Raw genomic sequence first — 19,632 nt, 5'->3', positions numbered from 1 at the left:
CTGCACTTAAAAATTCACTACGCAGGATATGGTGAGCAGCATCAGGCTGAGGCCCAGCAGCAGCAGCAGGACGCGGTGGCGGAGCAGCTGGGAGGTCCATGAGACGTCCAGAAGAGAAGACCTGGAGCGGGGCTCCCGGGACTTCAGGTACAGCTCCACGGAGTCCGCCAGGCTGTAGGTGTTGGGATTGTAACCCAGCTCTCGACGGGCCTTGTCGATTTTGAAGGTGTGGGTCACAGCGATGTTCTTGACCTGGAAGTAGAATATTTGTGAATTCCTCCATTCTAGAGAGGAAGGCTGGTGGAGCAGGCTAAAGGCCGGCGGGGTTCACGGTTCAGATGAGCCTCAGTTCATCAAACTCTGTGTTACACTGTGATAACCTGATGGGTGTTTCCAGTTACTGCATCTTCTTACTGTTGGTGGATTAGGTGTCCACATGCGAAATGCTCACACTGATGGATAAGGTCAGATGGCCGTGACACAAAAGGAGTCCATCCTCCCACATAAATGTTTCCCCAGATACAATTTGATGAGAAAATTGCATCAGTCGGCTTAAATCCCTCCACTTCAGACATTCACAGCTGTACGACAAGCTGTCCTTCACTCATGAACAGTTTCCTAGAAATTCTCCAGCAAAAGCTAAATCGCGACAGTTATCCTGAATGAATATCTTTCAGCTGTGAAAACTTTTGTTTTCCTCCACATGAGATAAATCGACCGCTGCTCCCAGACACTAAGGTCAAGTGTGAGTCACAGAAAACACATCGATTGAACAATCTAATGTGAGAAAATCAGTGTAGCTGGCATCAGTTCTGTCGTCACTTCAGGGATGGAAATTACAGTAAGAAAATCATCTCTACTTTGATTTCACTCTGCAGATTGTAAACGGTTGTTGATCTGGTGGTGAAAATGTTCGCTGTTCACAGTCAGATCCACATGCATGAGGGATCTCCTCTCTGCGAGACATGTGACATCTTAACCTGAGAGCCCAGGCGGGAAGGTGACCGGCTTCGCTCGCCATGGCAACAGCCGAGGCACTGAGGTCACTTCCTGTAAACTTTATCTTGAACTTCCAGGGCTGACCCCGCAGCGGTTTATGTTTTATTCACAGGACAATCATCGATCCCCCGGCCTGCAGCTGCCTGACAGAATGAGCTCCAGGCGAAGGCCCACAATGCTCAGCTTTGGTTTCTGCCTCATCACACTTTCATGAGGACCCTAGAGTCCACGACGGACGCCCCTCAAGACGCGTCAAAAAGATCTGACCAGGATCCCGACTGTAGGAGCGACCTCATTCTGATATTCTCTATTTTTCAAAGAATTGTTTTTGCCACTAACTTGTCATTTCTTATTCTAGCTGCCAACAGTTTGAATTGCTTGAAATGGCTGCTTGAGTTTTCCATAATTGATGCACATGAGATGGCGTCAGAAAGGGGCGGAGGGAGGGAGGGGGGGGGGGGGGGAGTGATAGGAAAATACCCACCTTAACCTTAATGAAGTCTGTCTTCACTGTTGCGGGAGAGACTTAAACAAGATTCTACTCATGAGTGAGGAGGTAACCTGATCCTCAAGACACGTACTTTCAGTTGGGCAGGTACACGTGTACGCACAAGCTCCGCAGCGCTGCGAGCTTCACCGGGACGGAGTCCCCCTCTTCATGACCGATAACGCCTTTCACCTGGTATTCCTGCAGGTTACACTGCCAAGAGGCTGACTGACAAAATAATTTCAATTATATTTTAGTTTCCCATCAAAACAAGCATTGTGCTGCCTTCCTTGGCCTCGTTCGTTTCATGTTGCCCCCTGCTTTGTGTTCTTGAGTAACACAGTTTGCAAAGGAAAAATTAACCAAAGCACTCTCTTTAGCGCCATTATGGTCTAATTTTGACTCTTATGTGTTCATGGCATGCACAGAGCACTGCTTGTTCTGACCTTCTCCCGGGCCGTGCTCCTTGGACTAGATGTGCTCTTGTCAATCTTTAATTAAGCTTGCTGGTCCAAAAACCTGTCAGTGGATGAAAGATGTTCCTTCTTTTTTTTGGGTCCTGACTGATTTTCAGAAGTTTTCAGTTGGTCGATCTCAGTCATCACGAGTTAATTGTTATCTTGTTTTGTCAAGATGGCTCATTTATTAAGTTGTTTGTGTACCTCTATGTGTTTAAAGAGCTGTGTAAGTGAACCTCTGTCAAGCGTGTGCTATTTGTTAGATATGGAAGAAAGAACCCATGAGTGTTAATACTTAATGGTCTGTGATATACTTAAACTTTGTCCCTTTGATCTCTTTTGACGATGCTCACCTCGCTTCTTGTCAAAAGCAGAGGCACTTTTATCACGGGTCTCAGGATAACGTGCAGGTATTCCACCAGGATGGCTTGAAACGGGACAAACAGTGAGATGTCAGGCACTGAAACGGCGAGCCAAAGAGAAGGAGAGAAGTGAGTTACCTGCAGAGTAGACGAGTGACACTGGCAGACCCAGCAGCGGCCTCTTGAAGCCCAGTTGTTCAAACTAGAAAAATTAGACACAGAAAACAAAACTGAGTTCATTCGGTAAATGCTTTCATGCTTTATCGTTTGAGTACTTTGTCTCTGACGTGTTTTCAACACATTTGGATGGACTTTTTTTTTTTTTTAGCTATTCTTACAATATAAAAGCAGATTCTGGTAGCTTTTCTTGTTCACTAATAAAAAACAGATAAAACAGAAGCTGTCTTTGTCACTGACTCACCAAAGGTGTCAGCCACTCGAACAAATTGACTGAAATGCCGTCATTAATGAAATAGGCCTGTCCGCTCTGCAGGAGAAAATACATTAACAAGGTAACACGTGGTTTCATTATGAAATACAGGGGCGATGAAGCAGCCAATCCCTTTAACGTAAGGCTCCTCAGTTCAGAGACTATCCAGGACTGGATTTTTCTGGTCATGGGTGATATGAAGTGGACTCACAGCGACGCAGCTCTTCTTGGGCGTCAGGGCTTCGGCTGCCAGCGTGTGGGCCAGCACCAGGTTATTCACATGTACCCAGTTCATCCTGGCCTGAGGGTCACCGAACCTGAAGCTGAAGAGTCGACGCTCCACGTTCATCTGGGCCAAGAGATGACAAGAAGCCGCGCGGTGGTTTTGTGTTGTGGCGTTCTTAGAAAACATTTTCCTTGTGAAACATGATTATACATTAAGTACTGAGTATATTTTACTTTTTAAAATATGAGTCATGCACACCTTGACTTCATCCAGATGGGTTAAGGTTAAAAGCAGGAGATTAAAAGTCATCTTTCTCAGCCGTCCACACCAACAGTTAACCTGGCGAGCAGCCCTTCAGCCGGCGGCGCTGAATACTGCCCCGTAGTGAAAAGACTGCAGTAACTAGACACCAGTGGAGCGCCATCAATAATGTAAAGAGTTCAGACAGGAATACTTTCTGCTAGTGAGGCTGTGGGCACTACGGCGTTGTGCTTTTTCCCCACTGCCAGTGTACAAGAAATTAATGACTATGTGAAGACAATGGATACGCAGCCTTCAGTCCCTCACCATCACTCTGTGCATGTGTCTCCTCTCCTCCGGGCCGTAGATTCCACACGGCCGCAGGACGCAGGTCCGCAGGAGACCCCCGTCTGTTAAAGACAAGACGAATTCATCACTTAAGAGTTAAACTTTTTATTTCTTCTTCTGTTGGAGGCAAAAACACAGCGCCAGACTCTAAGTTCTGCATGAATGTTTTAAATTGTGTTTGTCAATCAAGTGATAATTTTCCTTGACAGGACTCTGGCTGTGTCCCAGTCTAACCCTCTATGTGTCAAAGTGTCCTCAGGCAAGTCACCGAAAGCAAAATTGCTCCAAATGGTGTACAATCACCTTGTACAGCAGCTGTCCTTGGAGTGATGGGTAAATGTGAGTAACGGTGCAAAGTGCTTTTGGGCTGCTGAAGCAATAAAAATGTGATTTGTAAGTGCAAACTGTTTCCAATTCAGAAGAAAGAGATGAGCTTCTGCATTTACCGTCTTGGTGAATGAAACCTTTTCATTCCTGCTGTGGCAGGTCGACATATTTAAAGGTATTCCGATGTTCCATAAATCAAATAAATATTGGATTACTTGAGAAAACAATGCCCAGATTATAAATAATGGAAATATTCAACTTCTATTCTTCTGTGTTGTCCACACATTAACAGTGGAGAGCTGTCCCAGGTATTAAAAGAGATGGATTTATTTTATAATCCAGATTTAATTTAAAAGAATCCATGTGTTAATCCAGTCTGTGGTTATACCATAAAGTTCAGCTGTTGTGGGAAGAACATATCTGAATGTTGACTTGCTGTATGTATGGAGACGTGGCCCTCCTCTGAGCTTAATTAAACGTGTGATGGTCACTGACAGGGTCTAGCATTACATCCAGAGAGAACCACGGGGTTCACGCCTGCGTACATAAAGCTCACCTACTGTATCAGATGATGAGCAAAATGTGCCTGTATGTGTCTGTGGCCATGCAGGCTCTAAATTTAAACCGCCGTCGCTGTAGTGTACTGAATTGCACATGGAGTCCCCATGGCAACCACCACTACGGCCCTCTCCTGGTCTGTCGCTCAGCTGGAAACAGGTTTTTACATAGAAGCGGGTGGCAGCCTGCTCTGAAATGACTGTTTCCATGTAATTCTGTGACTCTTAAACACGTTTCACACCTTTCAGGGAGCATCCGTTCGCGGCGAGCACCATCTGCTCTGCGACGGCTTTGGTTCTGGAGTAGTGGTCCGTGTGCTGGAAGACAGAGAGAGAATACAGCCGGGTTCTTTTGTTGTGGCAGTCATTTGAAACTTGGGAATCCGACTTGTGCTGCTCACCACATCGGGAGACACCAGCGGCACTGAAGCCTCGTCACCGTTCACTATGGGTCGGCCTGTGAACACCGCGTTGATGGTGCTGGTGTACACCAGCCGGGGAACGCTCCTCTCCTTACACACTGAAACACAGCAGGTCACACAGCACTGTGGTGGAATCAAAAATTTTAACAATCACTGTGAGGGTTCGATCCCTGTTGGACATTTTCTCACCATTTATGACGTTATTGGTCCCGCCAACGTTGATGGACTCCACCTGCTCTTTCCTCAACTGGAAGCCAGAGTGAAGAAGAAACATTCCATGCATCTTTCATGAGGCCATTGTGATGATAAACAAAGAAATCTTGTCAGCACTTTACACTGGTTTACCACCGTGAATACCACAGGTGGCTCTCTCTAATGAAGATACATGAAGGCGTATTAGCACATGATCAACTTTATTGGAATACTGAAGGAGTTGAAATGTTTTGTTTTAGTTGATGGGTCGGCCATTTCACTGCTTGATTGATCAGCCATGAAGGAGAACTGGATTCATTTTCAACATCACAGATGTTTGAAAAAGTTGCATCAAGCATTTAGTGGGTCGTAAATTTTAGGATTTGTTCAAACCTTCACATGTTTGGATGATGGTTCTGAATCGTGCTGAAGGCCTGGCTTTCTGTATTTTACAATGTAACCAAAAAGAACATAATCTTAGTTTAAAGAAAAGCTCTAAATTAAAACGTGACCAGGTGAGATCTCCCACAATGCACATGTATTCTGTTACCATTGAAATGCGGCAGATACTACGCTTAGATTGACCTTTCCATATCAGCTTTTAAATAAGTGTTTTATGGGTTGAAAAAGATGAATTAAACAAAATAAAACTGAATGTGCAAGAAGAGAAAAGTTGACGCGGAGGGAGGCCAGTTTAACATGAGAAAAGCTAATTCCTGTTTCACAGAAGTCAGGTCACTTGACATCTGTTATTTGATTAAAAACTGTGATCTTGATATAATAATGAAGATTTCTTACCTCCATATTGAAAAACTATACTTACATTTGTTTTTATGTAAATGTAAATGATCTGCTTGCCCTTTGATAAATATAATCATTGAGAGTAACTACAGAGACATTTCACTCATGAAACAGACATTAGACATCTTGATCACTCCATAAAGCTCACACAGCATCAACAGTTGTTTGCAGTAAAAAGTAAAATCATGTCTTTGCAATATCCACAGCCACACCTGTCCATGAGACTGTCACAAAAGGGTGGCGACCACCAGCAGTCGATCCGGACGTGACCAGGATTGTTAATAAAGTGATTGAGGAGTGGAGTGACGATAAGTCACCTGTTCTGGTCCGGTCATGCCGTACGACGCCGTGTGGAATATACAGTCGGCACCCTCACAGACTTTGTAGAGGGAGGAATAATCCCGGATGTCACCCTGGAAGAAAGATGGAAGAAGAGCTTTTGATGAATGGCAGTGAACTTTCTATATGTCCAACCATCCGTCTGCCTTCTGGATTCAACTGGAGCTGTTTAAGTCGCCCAGTTAAAACTTTTGTTTACTGGTATAATCCATACTTAAACATATTCCACATGTTTCCTTCTGGCTGTCTTTATCACACAGAATGGCTTCTCAAGAAAGCACTTTAGTGGTTTCACAGGTAGCGTGTGCATGTGTGAGTCTCTCAGGAGCCCTGAAAAGGCTCCAATGATTAAGGTAAGTGTGCCAAAGGGCCTGCAAGTGAAACCTGAATCATGCCTCCACCCTCTGTGACCCAGTCGGCAGCTGCTGCTCTGAGACGGATCACTCACCTGTGTCTGTTTCCAACCACGAACACACAGACGGGCTGACGCGAGAGTCTGCACAGAGCGAACCTCTTATGGAGGAAGCATCAACCGCCGACTTTATGCAAGGATTAGAACCAGTGCTGCACGTATATTTGACAAAAACTATCGGTATTTTTTTCATGTTTCATCAATATGCATTCTGTTTGATCACAACACCCCTGTGAGATTATTTCCTTTCAAAACAAAAGCATAAGTAACTTTTTTAAGTAGTAATAACAAGAGAATTCAGTCCCTCACCTGACAGAAGATTGCTCCGTCAGGAATTTCACAGGGAGGTTTGTTCATGTCCAGAAGAACCACCAGCAGCCCCTCGCTGGCCAGCTGTCTGACCAGCCTGAAGCCGAAGTATCCTCCGCCTCCGGTCACCACCACCTTCCCCCCGGACGCCCCCTGACCCACGGCCGCCTCCTCCGCCAGCCTGGAGGCCGCACACCCGGCGCTGCTGTGGCTCGCCGCCGTGGCTCCGCTGCCCCTGTGCCGCACGGCCGCGACCGGGCCGGACGCCACGGCCGGGGCCGGATGGTTGACCCACGGCTGGTGGGGGAGGTGGGGGAGGTTGTGGACGTGGCGTCCGCCGGCTTGAAGGCGGCAGAGCGGGACGCTGTGGCAGGGAAGAGGGCCTCCGGTCTCACTCACGTTGGGGCCACACAGCTCCATCAATGCCCTGACTGGGTCAAATCAGATAAACAGTCATTGATTTCCTCTTGGTTCACTTCCTAAGATAATTCAATCACAGCAACATTTTAGAATTATAGCTTAAACATCTTTGCACACTTTGAAATTCTCACACAAATAAATACAAAGAATAGGCAAATAACTAAAATCAATGCAGTGGCTTTTGAAATCCAAATGAGGACTATATCTGTTATAGATTTTACCATTCTTGTTTCATTTCAACTTTTGAATTAGGTTAATATTATAAAGGACTCCATAAAGTTGTAATATAGTTACTGTGTGTCAGTGTGCAGATTGAAAAAAAAAGGCAAGATTTTTTTCAATCAATCGATTAAATATTGAATATTTGCTTTGCTTTAACTGTGATTCTTTCTCCACCCTGCATTGTGTATCATCTCAAGTTACAGTTGTTTTGTATCTACAGATTGAATTTTGACACATTTCTGTGATATTGCAGATGCAGTAGACGGCGTTAGCGCCGCCCTGCTGATCATAGTAAGTAGCATACTTGTACATTTCCATCACATGACACAATGATCAGTTACTTTTTCAGACATCAAACACTGAAATAAGCAACTATAGCAGGTGAACTGGCAAAATGAGCTGTTTTTCCTTGTTTTGTTTTGGGGTTTTTTTTGCTTCACAGTTTTACAACTTTATTGAAATAAAGTCATCCAGGAATTCTGCAGGACTAAACCGAACAACGCAGGAGTCAAAGAGGATCTGGGTGAGGATGTCATATTGTGTGTTATCCTGCTTCTGATGGCTCACTTTGAGGTTTTTCCACAACAACTGACAGTGAGAAGACAGTTACCTTATCTGAACCTCCTCATCTAATATATCTTGAAGTGTTTATATATATTAATGAATATGATATCAAAGCGACAAAAGAATTCTACTAAAGCATAAGGTAATATCCTTGTAAAAATAAGTCTGATCTCCATTGTTAAGAGAATGCAATCCTGTTGTCAAACTTTTTCCAATGTGTGGTTGAAGTAATGGTCAGTACATAAACTATTTATTTTCTAAAGAGTGAGGAAAACCATTTTTGAATGAAACAACAAACAGTTGTATTCTTCACTTTATGAATCCAAAATCCAAAATGATTAAAAAAACAATGTCGCTTAGTGTTTTCAAGTGATCACTAAAAAAAACAGTGATGCGTGGTTTAGAGGAAAAAGCACAACAGAAGATATGTGTGGAGTCTTGTTCAGCCCATTAATGTTTCTATGATCAAAGCAGAATCATCAAGTCATCAAAAACACCTCTAACTGTACAGATCCAACAAGATGAACAAGACAAATTCTGAACATCTCTCCATAATGTGCAGGGCTTAGGCCTTTTTTTCCCACGTTTGACCCCTTTAACCTTCAGGGCCTAGAAGAGGCAGCATGCACCCTGGACTTCATCCACAGGTCAGATACTTCAAGCAGAACATGAATTTGTGAAACGAAGACTGTCTATAAAAACAACTTCAAATGTAACCAGTGCGCCATATCATCCTCTTTCTCCAGCTCTGAATGGATTTACTGGGGCGGGGGTCGCTCCGAATTTCTGCTCTGCGCTGTCATCTACTGACGCCATGGTGAAGACACAGATTTTATGAATTAATTCTCTGGCTTTGTGACTGAAATGCCCTGTTAAAAACTGCGCTCCTGGACTCAGTGGCTCCATTGAGAACACCAAGCAAACATTACCGAGGCATTACGACATGGCCCACATGTGCCTTTTAAAACCACTGACTGTTCTTAATGCCTCACTACCTGTTTTAGAATCATCCCCTGAATTATGTGATAGCTTCCTTCACTCTTTTATTGATAAGCTTTCTACCACAAGGTCTCTGAGTTCAGCTCCTGCCTCTGACCCCTCTGGCTCCGGTTCCTGTTTTTGATCCCTTGGAGCCTCTAACTTTATCATTTTTAGAAGATGTGGTTGCACACATTAGATTACTCAATCCTATTCATATATTTGTCAAAACAGCAGTTTGTCTCTATCTTGTAATTCTCTCTCCCTCTTCCTCTCAGTGCTATCAATCTTGTATTCATTCTATTGTGTTCACTGTTACTGTATACTTTCTGAAACTACACAGAATCTGTCTGAATGTTTCTGGTTGGAATGTTATGGTTGGCCAAGGTGTTATAAATAGGGGGACTGATAAGAAAGAATGAAGGCAACAATTTAGCATTTTTGTGATTTTGTGTGTGATAAGAAGTAGCATAATTCATTTTGGTTCCAATTTCTTCTTCTGAGACTGAGAAACCCGGTGTCTTTGAGTGAGCCTTAACCGTCCTACCAATGTTCAATATTTGGATTTCCACTCATAATAACTGATGTTTAACATGTATTGTGTAGTGAGGACTTAATACATTTGAAATCTCTGTTAATACTCTACAAGGCAAGAAACAATTTACTTCCCGGTAACATAAATCGTCTGTTTGCTAATAGAGAGGGCAATTATTCTTCCAGGCAAATGCTTAATTTAAAAGTTCAACGTGTTCGTACGACCCTCAAAAGCCAATGTATTGCCCGGAGAGGCGTAAATCTATGGAACAGCTTAGATGGGAACCTAAAAAGTGCCATAACTATACATCAATTCAAAAAACTGTATATGCGCCGTATTTTTGATAACTATGCCAAACAAACATAACACACACTGTGTGGCATGCCAGGACATGAATCTTGTACCACATAACACACACACATTCATAGGCAGGCACATGCACATGCTACTGTGTAATGGCCTGGGTATGGATGATAAAATTATGTACAAATACAACAACATTGCCATGTGACCCTCAGTGATATAATTACCAGATATGGGAAGGGGTAGGCACTGATAAGCTTCTGCTTCAGCCTACTCCTTTTGGGCTTCATTGAATGGTTTTGTATATTTTGTTGACATGTTTATGTTATGTGATATGCCCAAATAAACGAAACGAAATAGTGATGCTCATTATACTGTTATTGCACTATGCACTTCATTTATTTATTTTTTTGACTTTTTTTTACCACTGATCAACAGGGTATATTCAGATGAAATACTACAAGTCATAGTTCACTAAAATGTATAAATAATACAAATAATCAAATCAAATCATTTAATTGTAAAATACAGTAATGCCAACCCTGCAGTCAGTTGTTTATTTTCTTTTTACAGGAATATTTCTAACAGAGTAGTAACAAACTCGCCCTTTTTTATGGACAGAACCTTTGTCAGCGTGTATATTAGGAACTCAAACAGCTATAAAGTGATGTTTGTCCCGCTCAGCCATTCGCTAATAACAGGAAATGAATGGACTTACCTGTATTACCGCTGTGCTTGGCTCACATTCACACCTGCGCCTTGCTCGGCAAATGAGCAGCAGCGGCCGCGCGCCTGTCTGTTTTGAGGCGCCGCCGCCTCACCTGTCAATCAGGCGCGCGCACCTGAGCGGCTCTACCGTAACGTCTGGAGGAGGCGCGCGGATTGTTTTTTTATATATATATATATATTAACCTTTATTGGCACACGGAGTGCTATGTAATTAAATTTTTCAAATTTCAAGTTCAGCAAATTAGTTAATGAAAAATAACCTTTAAAAAAAGTCTCATTCCACTGTGAAACACCAACAAAATGGTATAAAGTTACAGACACAACTAATAATGTAATAATGGCCAATAACGTGAAAGATTTGATCATTTTTGTGGTAATAAGCACTCAAGCAGATGTAACAGGAGATATATGATGCTCAGGTCTGTCCTAAACTCATGCTTCCCCAAGGACAAAGTTTCAGATTAAAAAATAATTAAACAGAGCATCTTCCCACTCTCAGCATGCAGTCTGGGATTACCTGAAGGACATGCTGAGACTGAAGTATTCAGGGATCTGCAAGAAGCAAAGGTTAAGGACAATGTGTGTGTGTGGGGTTTCTCCCTATTTGTTTGAATGATCAGCAGGTACACTGCCTTCAAAGCACAAGCATGATGAAATGTGGATTTTTTTTTTCAAAGGTTCATCATTGCTCCTCGGTCCCATGAATTTATTTTGCACTATACAGACTCAAGACAAAAGAAAGAATAACATTTGTCTCTGTGTAAATCACAAGCAAAACAAACACAACTCTTTACAATTCCAGTATTATCTATAAAGGGGGAAAGGGATGAGGTTTTCTTTGAGGTGATCCTATAAAAGACACGCAGAAACCCAAAATCCACGTGTCCTCTGTTCTAACTTGTTAACGTGATCTTGTGTCTCAATGACAAACAAAGTGTGTCTTCACTTTTATCTGTTGGACACAGAGGAACGACCTGAGGCGTCTGACCTCGTCTGACCGGGTATAATGATTACTGCTCGATTAATATTCCATCAGAAAAAGATTCCCTGTCAGTCAGCTTTGACCTCCAGTGAAGTTCAGCCTTTCTGAGATGAACTCAGCTTTTGCTTCATTCATCATTCTTACAAATCCTGTGAAAAACCATTCATAAATGTACAGTGTATTAATCTTTGTTTTAAACTTGTAGTGACGGGGTATTTTAGGGGAACTGGGTTAAGTTAATATTAACGTGGAAAGGCCAACAATAAAGAGTGATCTGCAGGAGGTTATCAAACCAAGATGTGTCTTTGAGATGAAACCGGTCCAGGTGAGCAGCAGCAGCAGCAGCAGCGACTTCCTGAGCAGGGCGTTTGAGGAGGGGACAGAAATAGAGGCTTCATGTTTTATTTAGCAGACAGCAGACAGATTGCCAAACCCGAGCTGACAGCCGAATGCACTGAACATAATTAAAGAGGGGAGAAAAAGTCTTAAGCAGCCGCCAAATGACTGGAGCTCCCTGGTATAGAGGCAGTTTGGAAATAAACTGCGATATTGGAGGGGAAAGGGTCGAATTATGGAGCACTTATAGATGCACTCTCCTTTTTTTAAAAAATGAAAAACGTGTTGATTTAAGTCATTCGTCAGGCTGCGTTTACTCTCATTATGTGAAACAGCAGCTCTGGAAGTGCTGCAGGAACACAGATCACTTCTTAAAATGAAGCTTTGGTCCATTTACTTAATTTATTTTATTTTAAATGACACTTTTGTGGAAAGACATCCTTGTTTAGTTAAAAATTAGCATACATTAAAGGCAATCCATTCGCTGAGGACACACAGTTACGCCAGCTTGGCAGGTTCTCAGCAAACTTCCAGACACTGTGGTCCAATAGAGACTCCAGCTGGCAGCGACTCAAGTGTGTCACCAGTGAGTATTATCCGTTTAAATGGTTCCTTTCAAATGATTTACACAGTTACATAACAGAGAAACACGCTGAAGATGTGAAGGGAGAAGACTTTAAAGTGTGAAACATAAAAGTGTGACCTCAGGACAACTGTACATTTTTCAGGAGAAACAATTTTACAATTAGAAAACAATTGCTATATGAGTCCACTCTTTAACACTCTCAGAGTTCATTCATCAAGCTTTCTTTAATCGCCATTGCTAGCTGTCTGGACAGCACAGAGGATGGATGTAGCAGGAACTAAGAATCTAAAAAAAAAAAAACCCATCAACTTCCCACCTCATCAATCCCTGAGTCCACGTGAACGGTGCTGATTCGAGCAGCAGGGGGCGCCAGACAACCGCATTTAGGCACATTGTGACCACCCAAACACTGCGGATCAAAGGTCAAAGATGCTTTAGTGCACACCCAGCTGGACTGCAGGTCTGATGAGAGAGCTGTGGTGAAGACTCACCGGCTGCTGGACTGCAGACATCCACACACACGATCCACTGCCGCAACATCTCGCACAGCTAAGGCCTCAACAGAGAAAACACAGACATTAAACTTGATCCTTGTTAAGACTGAAATTTAGTGCACAAGCACAGGTTCTTTCTTATTTCCACTGAAATGAGTATTTGAAGCGGATTAGTCGTTTCATTTCATGCCGATTTGAGGGAGCAGGGCTGAGAGGTCACGCTCAGGAGCGAAAGCAGCCTGCGCACCGGCGGGATTTTAACTTAAATCAATTAATTTGACTTTATGCAGAACATCCCCGAATCACTCGGGTGATAAACTGGGGCGCTGGGAGGCCAGAAAGTGAAAAACCAGAGAAGCAGCAGATTTAGTTCATTTATGGATGAATTTAAAACGCTTATTCAACACTAACTGTTCGAGCTGTTCGTCTCTGGCAGCAGAGCGTCTTTCTATTGAAACTGCGTTTAGGTGCGGACACTGAGAATCCACACTGTGCAGCTGTGAGTCAGATGTTTGCACTTTGAGCTGAACGGTAATGTTGAAACGCTCTCAGTGGCTTAAAGTAATCCGCACCATTTTTACCGCCTCGCTTGACAGCTGCATCATGCTAACTTTTTGCAAACCAGAGGAATATGGCCTCTTTGCTGTGTGCATTTCAATGTTTTCCATTTAGAGTCATACGAATTTCCTCCATCCGCTTCACACATTGTTTATTTGGATCCTTTGGGAGAAAATGATTTGCCTATCGCTGCTTCAGAGGTCCTGCAGCTCGCTGTTAATTTACCAAAAGAAGTCGGCGTTGTTACTGTGTTACAATTATCATTCCAGCAGCAGAAGCTAATGTGGTGGAAAACTGTGGGAGTTCACATTTTACTCTGCTCATTAACTGTCTAAAGCTCTCTCTCTCTCTCTCACACACACACACACACACACACACCTTGACCAGGCGCGTTACATCTCACACCACACTCAGCTCGCACAAAAAGTTCAATCACCGTACAGCTAATTACACCACAATGTAAAAATAAAGTCCATTACATTTTTTTTTCCCCCCTCTGTCAAAGATGATGGAAACGTCAGAAATAATGACGGTATAATTATATGGCTGATGGATTTGGGAGGCTATTGGCTGATGAGGGCTGTCAGTGAAGCGAGCTTCCTGGCTTTCACAGAGAGATAAAAGAGAAAGAAATTGAGTAAGTGACAGACAAGCACATAATTCCTTGGAGGATGAAACTGGAGGCTTGAGACAAAGATGACGACAGTGCTGCTGCTTCAAGGACAGATAAAATAGGATGGGAGGAGGGAACTTTAGTCAACTTGTTTTAGGAGAAGCTTCAGTCTGCAGGAGGAGAACAAAACTTCTTGTTCTGATGGAACAGAACGTTAAGGACATTTGTGGGGAAGATTAGAACATTTATTCGGTTAACCAGGATCATTTATTCCCCCAAACGTCAGCCTGGACAGTTTTCGGTTTATTGGCTGAGCATCTCGCTGTTATTCAGAGGTAATACGGCAGAAGGCAGAACAGCAGCTCTCTCGATACATCATAGCAGAGTTTGGCAAACAGGTTTTACTCCCAGCCTTTTCCTGTTCAGGTCAGAAGCTTTGCAGGGAATCAATAACTGGCAAGTTACCTCTCAATCCACTGCACCAGAGCCCAGTCGGCCGAGCCGCTGTCAAGAAGGCCGAGGGAGGGGACGGTGGGTGGGGGGCAGCTTCATATATAAACTCTGCATTTATCAGCTGCTGTCAAACAAGCTGTGAAAGTAAACAAGGAATGACAAAATGCACAGACAGAGGCTTTGTAGCAGCATGAAAGACAAGGAGAGGACAAACAGGATTACGGTGCTATCTCAGCCACGGCGGCGTCCTCCAGCCGTCCCTGACAGAGACCATCAGGCCCGCCCGGCTCCGATCTGCCTCCGTTACACACTCGGCCCATTCCTTCCACACATCTCGGCCACGTTTTGAGTTCCACTCAAACCAGACCTGTATTAATCATTCATATCCACTGGTGGAACGAAACAATATCTTCTTTGTGTACTCAGCGCTCACTGTTTGTGACACAGATGTCTTTTCATGATGACTAGCTGCAGCAATCCCAGCATGCACCGGCCCACAGGCAGCCAGGCAGGGTGCGGCGCTGCTGCCGACATTTCTTGAAGATTTCATTCAATCCTCACTTTTTTTTTTTTTTCTAATGATGCCATCACCAAGTCTAAACTACGCTGTATAAACTAAGGTTAATTTAAACTAAATCCTGACTCCTGACGTCCAGACGCAGGACTGAAAGACTGAATATTTCTCACCTTTTAAAAAGCTGAACAGTCATTTTAGTCATTTGCTGACTCATTCTGTGTTTCGTTGGTTTTTTTTTTTTTTTTGCTTTTCAATCTCACCGGCTGCAGAACTAATTGGCCTCCTGAGAGGTAATAAAAATTCTTGAACTTGAACTTTTCAGTTGAACAAAACATCTCTTTCCCACTTAAAGTGCTGCGGAAGTGACCATCGAAACCCCCGAATGGAATTCAGTTAGAATTTTAAACAAAACACACACAGATGAATGAGTCGGTTTGTATGTAGTGTCACAATGGTTAACATGAGCTCAATAGATTATTTATGGTATGAAGTGAAATTCACAGATTTCATTAAAAAAAAAAAAAAAAATCAAAAGTATTCATAAAGATACTAATAAATAAGATAAGAGGAATAAATACGTTACCAAGAATCCTGTTTTATTACAGGTTTTCTCGTTCACATCTGCTGACAGAGATTTATCATTTTTTTTAACGGTTTCTTTCTACAAATCTCTGAACAAACTAAGCTGATTTTCATAAGCAGTTGGAAAGAAAGAGACACTGATGCACAGGAGTAAGTGGTCAAACCAGACGAGGGAGAGGGCGTTCTCTGAATGGGCACCATTAAAAAAACCCAGGACTTCGTGTTTATTTCAAATCAGCAACAGAAAGACTCATTATGTAACGTTCACAAAGCCCACATTTCTGGATCCCGGTGTGCGACGGGAGGCTTTCCTTCAGACTCAGAGCCGTCTATTCTCATCTCTTGGTAGCTTTTGTTGACTTCAAATGAAGGAACAAGCTTCTCTTCCACGCAGCAGGATTCCAAAACCTACACTGTCAAATGAGTGTGAGGTTTGTGGAGCGAACAAATGTGCGCACACACACACACACACACACACACACACAAACAATCTTCCCGGCGCATGTGTACATCTCTCCGTCCTTGTGCAGGCACAGACTGTTCTCACATGTGCCCACACATTCCCCAATGACTCATCTAAAATAACACGAGAAGCATATCAAAATAGACATTAATACCCTCGCGAAAATAAACGGAGGGGCCCAACAGAAACAAACAGTGGTCAGCAGCGAGCCGCGGGGCCGCGGGGCCGGCAGGGTCTCGCCCGGCTCCCGCTTCTGCAACAACATGCCAGACACACCGGGGAGAAACCTCCGCCGGAGTCACGGAGGACGTCCTCGGGGTACCTAACACTCGCATCGATGTGTGTCGGGGACCACTGACGGATCTGAAGATTGAACTCATCATCAGCTAGAAATAGATGGTTGATTTCCCCACGTGTTCAGTCTACATACAGAAAATTTACAGTACACACAGTGATTGAGGCTTTCAGAAAACTGTGGTCTCATTAACCGCTGTGTCTTTTAGTTGATGAGTCAGCATCCTTGCGAGGGCATTAAACCATCAACCAGATGGATGGAAGGATAGATGGATATATAGATACAAGAGAAAGCATTGTTCTTTACACAGAAGATTAATACTATGAATACAAAACAAGAGGATTATAGAGATTGTAAAGGTGAAGCCTCGCGTTGTTGTTGGCAGGAGAGACTTACTGTAAGAGCAAAGCCGCAGCAGTCTGTTTGCTAAAGGGCCGGCTGTCCGGCCAGTGTGCGATGGAGAGGATGATCAGGATTATCCATGACTGCCGGCAGTTCGTTCAGCATCCTTCCTCCCGTCTTCAGACGCTCCAGGTTTTCCGTCAGTGTCAGAGGCGGAAAAACAACCTCTATGATCCTGTTACAGCCCGAATAGACAGGACGCCCGAGTGTCAGGATCAGTGTAGGATAGTTTAATCTGGTTCAGAGGACACACACTGAGTGACGTCTGTGTCTATTCTTATACATCACACAACAACGTTCATTTGATTGTACAAGAGGAATACTCAGCAAATTAATTGCTGTCGTAATGACATTATTATCAATCATTGCTGAACTCTGCCCTCTGTGTGACAGACGTCTCGCTCTCGCTCGTATCACCATCCCTGCTCCTCATGAAGCAACGGTGGAAATACAACGTGCCGGAGCGTCACGGGCTTCATTTTGCTGTTTTCCTGAGAGTGTTTTTCTGGCACGGACACAAACTGTGAAAACCACATAGCAGCTTGGCAAAGTCAGTATGCTGATGAAGCGGAGGAGGGGCCGGGAGGATCCGCAGCTTCTTCTCTTCCCCTTTTTAACTATTCATTATGCTTAGAAAGCATATTGATCCCCCAGTAATACACACTGTAGCACTGATGCATTGAATCGGTAGGTGCCGATCGCTCAGTCATGACTTTCTTAGCGTGTCAGGACTGTGTATAGAGTAACACACATAGTAAACACTCGTCGTCTGGCTCGGCAGGTTCTGTCCTGTTACAGTGGAGCTGTAAGCCGTCAGGAAACAGCAGGAGCCTGCAGCGCCAGCATCAGTCGCAGCAACAACAGCAACATCAGATGTGTGTGTGTGTATGGGGGATTGTATGCAGTTTGTTCACCTTACACCAACATAAGACAATGCATCCTTTTAATGCTGTTTACACCCATTTCTAGTGATGATGCTTCAAGGTTTGATCGGTTACTCTTACACTGGGTTCATCAGGAGTTATGTGCTGCTTTTAAGTTATTTCAAACTAGTCTGGCCATTTTCCTCTGACCTCTGGCACCAAAAAGTAACGCCTGGTTGAGGATGGTTACTGGACATTTTCTATTTTCTCTTTTTCAATACATTTTCCGTGAACCTCAGAGACGGTTGTGGTCAGACTAACAGCAGCGACTCACCAATGCTCACCTTGACCATGTCTCATCAGATAACTGCGTTAATGAGCAGCTAGAAACTGCTTCGAAGGGTCAAAGCAGACACTGACCAACAACACATTTACATTTTTGTCCTGCTTGGTTTGATCACCAGGATCTTGTTTCTGATTTGCTCACCTCAGCAGCGCCTGCTTCAGGATGGATGCTGACCAGCAGACGGGCAGTCATCCGTCTGGAAGGAAGCGTCACTCCATCCTCCGTCGCCCACCTAAAGATCGATTCCCCCCCCCCGAAGGCGGCTAAAGTTAGCTCCGGCTGGAGCGCCTCTGAGGCCCGATGAGCTCGTGTGAAGCTGCACTTCGCCAGCTGTGCAGCGCTTTCTCACATCTGCTCACATCTCAAGGTGTCAGTTTAGGAAATACAGAGATGCTACTATTAATAATACAAAATATTAAACGTGTTATGGGAAAATGTGCAGATTATTAATTCGAGTGGAGGACTGTAACGTGCACCATGCAAACTTGTGTCGAATCCACAAAGCTGGAAAATCACATCACTTTTCAAAACAGGTACGTCGAGAGATGACTTGATCGTCTTCGTCATGGTCTTCACAGCCGCCCCAGAAAGCTGGAGCGGACTCACATGAACAGATGGCAGCCATATTTCCAGGGGAGGGTGCCTGGCAGATTGCTGACACTATAATTTATCCTGGAGGGTAAAAACACAGAAACCAGAGATAACATCACGAACACGTCGAATGAGGAGCGTGGTCACAGCTTTACTTTTTTGATGTTGTTATTGTTGTTATTGCTTTGGGGTGGCGGTGTTGGCAATGGCCCTTTAATTCACCACATCAGTTTGTTAAAATGGCGAATATCTTGACGTTACCGCTCACCTGAAGTAAAGTAGCCTAAATGCTTGATGGTATAAAAGCCTATGTTAAGAATATCACTTTTATTTAGCCAAAATCAAAAGACAAGGTTATTTTAGACAAACAGTCTTTATCCGTTGTCGTTTTCTTTATCTTTTGCTATGAGCTTCAGAGGGTGACAACATTTCACTGCAGGTGAAACATGTAGCTGTTTGCAGTGCAGAAAACAAATAATTGTATCCTAATTCTGAATAGTCTGTTCATCTGTTTAGACTTTTTTCCATCTTTGTATCTGAGAAACGAGGAGCTCAGTCCAGTAAAGTTGGTAGAAAATTGGCAGATTTACACTTCCTGGATCAATAGCTCACTTAATGTGAGGGCAAGAAATCACAAAATGCAGATTTCACTGGTGAAACCACAAGCTTTTTTGAAATAATAACCTTGAATAAACGGTTACTGGTGGGCTCTTTGAGCGACAGTTTTCATAGGAATGAATGGAAATGAACGATCTTGAACATGAGAGACATTAAAGATTCTAAATTAAAAAGAAATCACAGCTTGATGATGCCCTATCAATCATACTGAGCTTCTAGAAGTTTATTTTCAGTGTCAGGGATTGTTCATGTCTCATAGCGCCAAAAGCTGTA

The 19,632-nt window shown here is 43.5% G+C and overlaps 1 protein-coding gene across 1 annotated transcript; it reads right to left on the bottom strand.

Annotated features, from left to right (window-relative positions):
* Positions 1-6: 6 nt before the first annotated feature.
* Positions 7-7,329, bottom strand: LOC115386788 (putative short-chain dehydrogenase/reductase family 42E member 2). The gene is made up of 11 exons (XM_030089252.1): positions 6,910-7,329; positions 6,167-6,262; positions 5,046-5,103; positions 4,836-4,954; positions 4,677-4,752; positions 3,530-3,612; positions 2,948-3,085; positions 2,728-2,793; positions 2,445-2,508; positions 2,298-2,371; positions 7-252 (listed from the first exon to the last, which is right to left on the bottom strand). The coding sequence occupies exons 1-11, from the start codon at positions 7,327-7,329 to the stop codon at positions 7-9; spliced, it is 1,440 nt and encodes a 479-aa protein (XP_029945112.1).
* Positions 7,330-19,632: the final 12,303 nt, after the last annotated feature.

Source organism: Salarias fasciatus, chromosome 4 (genome assembly GCF_902148845.1).
Source record: "Salarias fasciatus chromosome 4, fSalaFa1.1, whole genome shotgun sequence".
Classification (NCBI taxonomy): Eukaryota; Metazoa; Chordata; class Actinopteri; order Blenniiformes; family Blenniidae; genus Salarias; species Salarias fasciatus.
The sequence above is the reverse complement of the archived record's forward strand: the minus strand, read 5'-3'. Positions and strand labels throughout refer to the sequence as shown.